The sequence below is a fragment of the Diadema antillarum genome, unplaced genomic scaffold (assembly GCF_040938485.1).
Source record: "Diadema antillarum isolate AM-2024a unplaced genomic scaffold, OU_Dant_1.0 seq00000239_RagTag, whole genome shotgun sequence".
In the NCBI taxonomy this organism is placed as follows: domain Eukaryota; kingdom Metazoa; phylum Echinodermata; class Echinoidea; order Diadematoida; family Diadematidae; genus Diadema; species Diadema antillarum.
The window spans coordinates 269,827-279,582 of record NW_027271286.1 but is presented as its reverse complement, the minus strand read 5'-3'; the positions used below and the strand labels follow the sequence as shown (position 1 = coordinate 279,582).

The 9,756-nt window shown below is 37.3% G+C and overlaps 1 protein-coding gene across 1 annotated transcript; it reads right to left on the bottom strand.

Annotated features, from left to right (window-relative positions):
• Nucleotides 1-4,414, bottom strand: LOC139729429 (IQ motif and ankyrin repeat domain-containing protein 1-like). Its single transcript, XM_071640355.1, has 4 exons — nucleotides 4,267-4,414; nucleotides 2,991-3,252; nucleotides 844-966; nucleotides 1-157 (listed from the first exon to the last, which is right to left on the bottom strand). The coding sequence occupies exons 1-4, from the start codon at nucleotides 4,412-4,414 to the stop codon at nucleotides 1-3; spliced, it is 690 nt and encodes a 229-aa protein (XP_071496456.1).
• Between the last annotated feature and the right edge of the window lie 5,342 nt (nucleotides 4,415-9,756).

Here is a 9,756-nt window from a genome sequence, read left to right as displayed (position 1 = left end):
CTATTCCTTGATTTTTATGACGTAAAACTGTTGGAGTTGTTCAGGGCTGGCCTCGAGTTTGGAGAGGATGATGAATTCGAAGGCGGCTGTGATAAGAGGTCCAAACTTCGACTCCTCGTAGTCCGGCCCGTCGGTCTCGTGGATCAGACAGGCAAATCTAAGATTGGGTGGTGGGGAAAATACATAGGGACAAAGAGGAAGGCAAGGTTAGTGACGTAATCAGATGACGTACAATAAAAGCGTCGTTGGCTCAATGTTCAGTGATGTTCGACTTCATCTCTCCTCCTGTGATGAAACTAATTACGATACTATTTCACCATAAAAGAGTTGCTAGTATATCTCAAATGTCTGTACTTTATCGTTTTATTTTATCATGCGGAATGAGTCATATTCATGTATATGAATAAATTACTAGTACATGATTTGAGGATGTTATAATACTGGTTCATCGATTTTTGAAAATATAGGTTTAGTAGAAATTATATTATGACGAAGCGGCATATCCAAGGATCAGGACCTGAATGTATTAGTATGAGGTATTTATTTTGAAATCATTTTAATTGCAATTACGATTTGTATGTATCAGTGAATGGTCATGACGTGCAAAATGTTTCTAGCTGATTGGTTGTTACTCAACCGCTGCCATGGTAACTGTAGTATTTCCAAAGTAAAATGACCGCAAGCATCTATAGGCCTAAGTGAAGCAAGTCTTGTGGAAAGGAAATAAGTTCTCTCATCAATAATACTTCAATAATCACCAACGGACGCAGTCGTGCTGATGAATGTAACATCAATTTACAAGCAAATCTTGCCCAGTCGTTCTACCGTGGAGCGTGAGCTTACTTTTCGATGATTGCTTTGTCCAGAATATCAGCGGCGAGGCCTTTGTGGATTTCCTCCAGCCTGTCCTTTATTATGTTCAGCATGTCCGTATCTCCAAAGTCGAGAATGCATTGTGTTCCGTATCTACAGCCGATGATACATAAGAACGAAAGACGAAAACATGTCGATGTTCATTATCATGATTATGAATTGCTTTGCGTTATGTGTTCGTGTCTTTAGACAACTGAGTTGATAAGGGTTTCTCAGCAATGAGATAACAAGTGATTATGAAATATTCATTATGATAGTAAACTCTTAATATAATGGCTATAATCTTCAAAACAGTGCTTCTTACATTATGTAAATTTAATACTCACCCATAGGTCTCACTCTTCGCATTTTGTGATAGGTACATTTGATTTGACGAATGCGTAAAATATGTGTATTAGTTAAAATTTCGAGTTTTATCAATGTCCATATTGTCCTTGCAACTCACATCTGATTATGGAACAAAATTATGTCATCCGGTTACCTGATCATTATTATACCTACAATGTCTAGATTTTTCCATTAATGTGTGACAGTATAACGTTCACACTGACATTCTTGCTTAAAAACAAAATTTACTGAAATAAAGCAATACCACGTAAACGCGTTGCCTGCAAGTATGTAAATAAACAGCAAAGGTTTTGCTTATTTGTATCAAATAAAAGTGTAAACTTCTGATCCCCTTCTTTATCAATTATATACATTATTTTCCTGTCTCGTTATATTCCCGTTGTATTACCTTCATCGGCGAAATGATATTAAAAATACTTGGAAAGTCAAGTTGTTTATCATGTGTGTATGTATTTTGTTCCTTTTACAGTTAAAAATAAAGGAAAATTAGAAAAAAAAGAAGAAGAAAAGAAACAAGCCAAAAAAAAAAACACACAACAAAACATGTATCGCTTGGAGGCCGTTATTCCAATCAAGCAAATTGCTTATCACACACGGTCTCCTCCACCTGTATACCTTAAGATACGATGAAATGATAACTTTATAGGCCCTATGCGTATATTACGTACATTATACTAGTCTACATTTCATGGGAATGTTTCATTTATACATTATTCCATTTGGACAAGGGTAGTGGAGGAATAAACAAACCGACACTGAAAATGTTGCTTGACCTTGAATTCACATGAACGTTTGACATGGCGTATTTCTTAAGTGAAGTTTATGATGTTTAAATTTGCAATGGTGACCGTCGTGATGGTGATGAACACGTGATGACGATGATGTCGAGAATGGGATATGATGATATAGTTTTGATAATACATGTACTACTGATGTTAATAATCGTGGCGATAATAATGATAGCATTGATGGATGATAATATGATGGTGAAGATGATGATAAGAGTGATGACATTGCTATACTAATCATGCTTAAAATACATAACATAATCTTGAAAATCCACATGCAAGATCGTCAATGGTTGTTGAGGTCTAATCGGTAAGACGGTCATCAGTCAAAACTGAGTATCATTCGCCTTTAACCCTTCTGGCGCCAATGGGTCAATTAATATGCACAAATTTCACACTCGTGCTTAAGAACAAGAAATTAACGTGGCACACAGAGAGTTAAACAATTTCCCCCCACTGTCAAGAGTTACTGTCAAATACTGAATTTACACACGTGTATCTGTTTAAGTATTTGTTGATCATAAACATAAGATAGGGACGCTTAATATCAACAGCGCTGATTTCGAGGGCCAGGTATGTACATGAGTGTCACGACAATATCAATTGCTCCTGCGACAATTGCCCCAGTCTGATTTTTTCCAGCAAGGACTTAGGGTTAGGGTTAGGGTTGTGATAGGGGTTTAGGTTTAGTTTGATGTGAGGACTAGGATTAGGGTAAGGGTTAAGTTTGTGTGCAGACATTATGTTTGGGTCTATGGAGTGCAGATACTTCGGAGCAACTGTCGCATGAGTATAAAAATTATGTCTTGGAACCCTGTGTAGATATTAAAAGTGAAAAAAGTCTACATCACAATATAGAGACGTTTCCGAAAATGAAGATTTAATTGAAAACGTGTAGGTCTAATCGCTCAAAACTTAGGAATGACAGAGAGTTTGAAGGGAATAGAAATGTAAAGTAACCATAGCAACCGGAGATCAGACCTGAGCGCTCCCAAGAGTACCCGACGCAGAGATGAAGGCTGCATGCTATCGGGGCTGTGAGTGTCGACGTAGTTCCCTCCCTGATAGCGTAAGAAGACCGATGCCCTCCCCGACGGGTCGACCACCAGCGGCCACTTCTTCGAAGATTTCATCGTCCCGTCGTCGTCCTTCAGGACGGTGGCCAGGTCTTTCAGCTCGATTTCGACGACGGCGGGTTTTGGAGAGTCTTCCGTGGACAGGTTCGCGAGCTTCGAAGTCACGTCTGTAAAAAGGACAATACAAGAGTAACTTTCTCAGTCAGGCTAAAGTGAATTATCTTATGATAACAAGTGCAGCCCTATATAAGTCGTAAAAGATGATATACCGCATGTCCCAAAAAAATTACAACGGTCCCCTCCTCAACGATAACTTAAAAAATAGTGAATCAATCCAAATACGATTTCAGGGTATGAAACTATAACTATTACTCACGTCTTACAGAAAACCCCATCCATTTGCTTACGTGGTCAATGAGAAATTAGGATTTCTGTAGAGCATGTCAGGATCATATCCCTTCCCCCAAGTTGTGTTCATTGTGTCTTCTTCTTCTTCTTCTTCTGTTTATTCTGCCTCCTTCAATCCTGAAGATTCTTGCATATTTACATGTGTGTGTGCGTATCACAGGGGCTAGTGAACCAAGAGCATCCAAGCTCCAAGAGCATCCAAATAAGTGCTAAACTTGGGAGAATCATATTCACGACATGCTTCACAACAATTCACATTTCTCTATGACCACTTAACCAAAATGAATGGGGTTTTCTGCAAAATATAGGTAAGATGTTATATTTTTAGACCCTGAAATAGCATTCGGACAGTTTATTCATATTGGAATTTATCGGTGCAAAAATCCGATTGTAATTTTTTTTCTTTTTTTTTTCTTTTTTTTTTAGGGGGGGGGGGGGGGGACATGCCACCGGAACTTGAAGTTTCTTTCTATAAACCTTCTTTTATTCTGAGCTGTAGGCCTTCATCGAATCTACTCCATGCTGGGTGCATTTTTGTATATTATGCACGTGTATAATGTCAATAAACATTATATATGACTGTATACTACATGTATAGGCCCTATTCATACAATGTAATTGGCAGCATATATCAAGAGGATAGGTATATAGGTCGCAGCCCCTCCCCTCCGCCCCCCTCCACACACACACACACACACACACACACACACACACACACACACACACACAGACAAATCCACCACTCTAATCTGATACATATTCTTGCTTCTAACCTTTCGCATCTGTCTTCTTCGCAGCCCCTGGAGCAGCTTTGCTTGCCGATGCTTTACCGGGCGCTGCCTTCGCCTTCGCGGGAGTAGCTGTCTTCGTAGTTTTTGCTGCTGCCGCCGGTTTTTTTGCTCCTGCGGCTTTCGGAGGCATAGTGGGAAAGGGGGAGGGGACGTACGCTGGAGAAGAAGTGATGGTTGTTATTAAAATGTGAAGGTCAAATTTTATATCGGTTTTATCCAGAGATGAACGTATGAAATATGAATTTTGAGAGGAAAGATACACTATCTAACTGTGAAGCGAGACGGGAGTTGTCAATAGCTACGACTGACGCTCACGCTCATAGGACTACAGTTCTAGGGCCTCAAGCTGCTGCTTTGCTCGGTACACAAAAACCCCATTGTTACGTAACACTAAAAGCATTGTTGCACTGCCATTGTGTTATACGTCCATACGTCCCTCATTCTGGGGTGTTTGCTTTCTAGTGTCAAATCAATAATATTTCCTTTGAGAGGAGAACTGCAGGCGTGAATTCACATGTGAGTTATGTTCAGGCAGTCAGATGGACAGCTTTAACCCTAACTGCACGGGGGGGGGGGGGGGGGGGGGCCTCCATACTTTGGGCGATTGCATCGCGACCGCTGGGAATTTCGGATTCTCGCTTCATGACTATTTCCTGAAGTCTTGCGCACATTTTGATACCACATTTGTCCATATCGGACCTACCTAGGGGGTGTTATGGGCCAATTAGTATGCGCATGTCATTAAAACAGCTAATCGCTGCATATATTTGTGTACAGTTACATACTGTCAATAGACCATGGCTTGCATTACTTTATAAATTTTGCTCAGGAATTGGTTTTCCACTTGGTTCATGCTTCTATATTGTTCTAAAATAGATTGGGCAAAGTTTAGAAACAATGATATACATAAGGAATAGAAAACAATAGAAAACATAAGAAATAAAAACAATACAAAACATAACAAAAAAGTTGTTTTTTTCCTCGTTTTTTTTTCTCTCTCTGAGGGGGAAATTAAGTTTTTATCCACATAGATGACTCAAATAACTCTTATCCTTCCACATGATTTACTGGGCACTCTTAGAAAACAATAAAATACATAACAAATGTAAACAGTAAAAACAAAAGAAATAAAAACATTGGAAAAACAAAAGAATAACAGTGATATTTTCACTTTTTGAGACAAAAAACATGATTCTGTGAAGTTAATTTCAAAAATGTTTTATGAGTATGGCAAATAACTTGTTTAATTTTTCTCACATTTCTATACTTTTTGTATTCATTGATTTTTCTTATATTTTGCACGCAAAATCACATATAAGCTAATTTTTATTTCAAAAATCAAAAATTTACATAAATTTGCATAGATTATACTTCAAGTTTACAATATCAGGGGCATTAGAATACAGTTGAAAAGTATGGTAGTGCCCATGGGTCCTGTAAAAGAATAATTTTACTTCCAGTTTCATTTTAGTACGTCATACATTTCAAAAGTATGCAAAAATTCATAAGTAGTAAATTTGCATATCAATAGTCTATGCAAATCTGCTGTACTCATAAAAATAGATAAGAATTGATTTATTTCACATTTGGGAAACATTATTCTTCATTATTACACAGTTTTCATGTAATTTTGTACTTGTTTAGGCTAAAATTATGAAAATATCCCCCAAATGCATATAATAAATTATTAGCTAATCATGCAAAAAATTTACATAATTGATCAAAATAAATTACACCGTCTGATTCAGCACGCGAAGATCTATCAGCATGCAAATTTTCAAGTTCATCGGACATTGCGTTTCCGAGATCAAGGGGGGGCCTCCCAGACCCCCCCCCCCCCCCCCAGTATTTAATAGCCCAGTACAGTAAGGGTTATAGTCATGTTTTTTTTTCTTGTGTGCCTGTGTGTGTGTGTGTGTGTGTGTGTGTGTATGTGTGTGTGTGTGTGTGTGTGTGTGTGTGTGTGTGTGCACACCCTGACGTACAGGGGACGTCAGTGGATTATCATCCTGTTTTATTCTCTTTCATCGTTTACTATTTTTACCATTTATTTTCTGTCTCTGACTACTCTCCCAGCCTTATTTCTTTTCTTTTTTTTTTCTAAAAGACCATAACATTATGCTCTATCTTGAACAGGAGCTAAAAGGAAACTTAACATTTTCTCAAAATATCAGTGTGTATACAGGTATTATGTAGTCATATTTCACTCCAATGATTTTTTTGTTTTAAGGTCCATGCACCCCTCCCCCTTTCTCTGAAGGAGTACAAACAAGTTTGCACAAACACACATTTTACACACACAACTTTTTTCCTGCACTGTTCCAAATGCTCCCGGTAAAAGCACGTTCTGCAAAACACCATTACAGTGTCAAGCATTTTTTTTTCACATTGTTGCAGAATTAAGACAGGTTTATAAGTAACAGACATACCCAGTTTAAAGATAGAAATAGTAGGAATTGCTGAAATAAAGAAAACAGTTAAGCCTAATATGTACACATACACACACAAAGATGCACACAGAAACAAACACACACACACACACATACACGCATGCACATACACACCATACAGTGTATATCAATGGATACCATCATATAGTCATAATTATGATCAAGCACTATCTTGAATATGTATGTTTATAAATAATAATAATATGCACCTCAATCACAAAGAATTGTTAAAACAAGACCCAACTCACGCCAATTAGCTGTTGTAAAATAGAAAAGAAATTCATTTATACAATTCCATAGAAATTGTAATGTACAGAATAATTCAGCATCAAAATAATGTACATTAATGGTTATTCAATACCAGTATACATGGAAAGTATATTTTAGTTCGAAAGGACGGAAAGTACTTTTTGGTAAAATGGACGGAAATTTGTTAAATAAAAGTTATGGTTATAGACTACTGCATATAAAAGTAGACTTGATTCACCAGATATGTCATTACACAGAAAAACTGAGGAAAAGCAGAAGGCAGGTCATCCAAAAAAGTCAAAACATACCATATCTTTCTTTCTTTCTTTGTAAATTCACATAGGTCTGCAATGCAGGTAATCGATCATTCTTATTAACGACCAATACAAATCAGTTGAAGAACTTCTAGTATGGAGTAAACTTGTTATAACAAGGACCTTAAAAACCTTGACAATTCTCGGTAACGCCAATGGGCCAAAAACTTCTGCGCACACTAAAAACCCCTATCACAGATGCACTGTGGGATTTCTCGGTTCCATTGTCGCTTCTGGCTGTCTTGCTTGTGTCTTACGAGTTCAGTGGTAAAAATTTGACTGGAATCAGATGAAAATTAAGGAAGTTATGACATTTTGAAGTTTTGATAATTACTGCAAAACAGTTCTTGTACAGTGGATATGAATATGCAAATGAGTGAGCTAAACATGTCACAACCTCACAATTTTCCATTGATGCTATAAAAAAAAATGATGAAAATTCAGTGTTTCTGTCATTGAAATCTGAAACATGATGTTATTTCCGATTGAATAACTTCAGAATAGTGAGCAGTTGGATATACCAGAATTTGAGCATCGTGCATAATTGTGTTTGAAAGAAAAATTGGAAATTTTAAAGTTTTATGTACAAACTATATGGCAAGCTGTGAGGGTATGACATGCTCACTTTGTCATTTGCATACTCATATTGACCGTTCAAAAAATGTTTCCTTAAAAATCAGCAAATCTTCAAAATTTCATAACTTGCTTATTTTTCAACCGATTTTGATCAACCTTTTACCGTTGAACTCATATTTTACTCTTTCTTATCAAAGTAACTTATATTTGGACTGGATTTCCCCTTGAACAGTAATCTGGGGCTTCTATCGTACCTGTGATTTCTTTTACAGAAAACACTATTTCAGAGACGACTTGCCTCTAGTATATGTGCGGGGTCTGTGTGATTCAACACAAAAGCATGATGACCAATCAACGTGAAGGGTAGACGCACAATGTCTAGAACCCAAATGAGTATATGAGTGACTTGGGATATCTATTCAACATCCTTGGAAGACAGAAGTGATACATCTTATACTGCAGTTGCAAATGAAGTTCTTTGTTTATTAGAGAGCCTCTGTGGTCCAGTCACTTCGACATCACAACCTAGTGGTCATGCAGCCATGCTTTAATTGATCCCTTATTTGAGAAAAGCACCCCAAAGAGTCAAATTGAGGTCAGTCAAAGGTGCAGCATTGTTCCTGCTTACCTTAATAAAATACAAAGAATTTTTGACAGATTTACACAGGTGATGAAAGTATGTCAAACTTGCCTACAGTGACCACTCAGTTCACAAACAACAACAAAGGTGACTTTTTTAACAGGTGGTCTCTACAAACAGGTTGGCACCAAGCGTGACTGTATCACATTTCTGTTTATCAACAATATGTTATACACTGTGTTTCTTGCATATCGTCGCTGGGGCGACAAGACCTCGTATCTACAAAATGTCAAATGTTCAGCCAAAAAACATGGCGGCCAAAGCACTGTAGCAAATGGGACAGCCGACATCTAGGACATCTAGGATTTGGACTGGACATCACTTAACCAATTATTTGACCATAAATGCAAAAAAGTCACTTTCACCAAAATTGCAGATACCAGGTCTTGTCACCCCAGCGACGATATATTCATGAAAAGGTGAAAACAACTTGCATTGAAAATTGTTTTATATCAGAAGTACATGGATTACATGTACTACAAACTACAGCTGCAGGGGGTAGCATTGGTATTTTAGGGGCTTTGTTTGTTTGTTTTTCTTTGTTTTTCTTTTTTTTTTGGGGGGGGGTGTTTCCTTTTACCTTTACTCTCAATTGACAGTTTGGTAGCCCTTTAAAAAGAATAAGATGCAAAAGTTTCATAAAAATTGTATTAAACTAGTGAGATTACTGAAAGACAGGAATAATATGCATTTGCCATACAGGGTAAAACATGACCCGAGCAGCCAAGTTGGGTGGCCTCTTTGCTAAATGTCTGTCACACTTCATGTCATTTTTATAAGGGAGTTCATAGTGGCTGCATAATGATTATTAAAGACAATCACAACATTTTGTGAAAAGGTTACAATTTTTCTTTCTCAATGTTTCATTTGAAGAGGAAATTTAGTAAAGACTAAAATTTCAAGTAAATGGGAAACCAGTTTTATAATGCCATCATCACCTTAATCAATCTGCTTGGTTGCAATTAGCATCAATCTACAGTGAAAACTTGTAAAACTTTCCAATCTCATTATTATCCTTCACAATTTTGTCCCAATTTCTTGAAACATTCAATAGTCAAATATACTCGACTTTGCTCCCTCTGTTCAAGCCAACGAGAGCTTGGTTTGAAGAGCATTTAAAGGTTCATCGACCTTCTCTGGGAAATCATTCGTGTACTCTGCAATCACATGCACGGAGATCAGTGTTCAAGAGTGCTCTATCCATTATTCTGATGGTAAGTAACCACAGAGGGCGCCCTAGAGA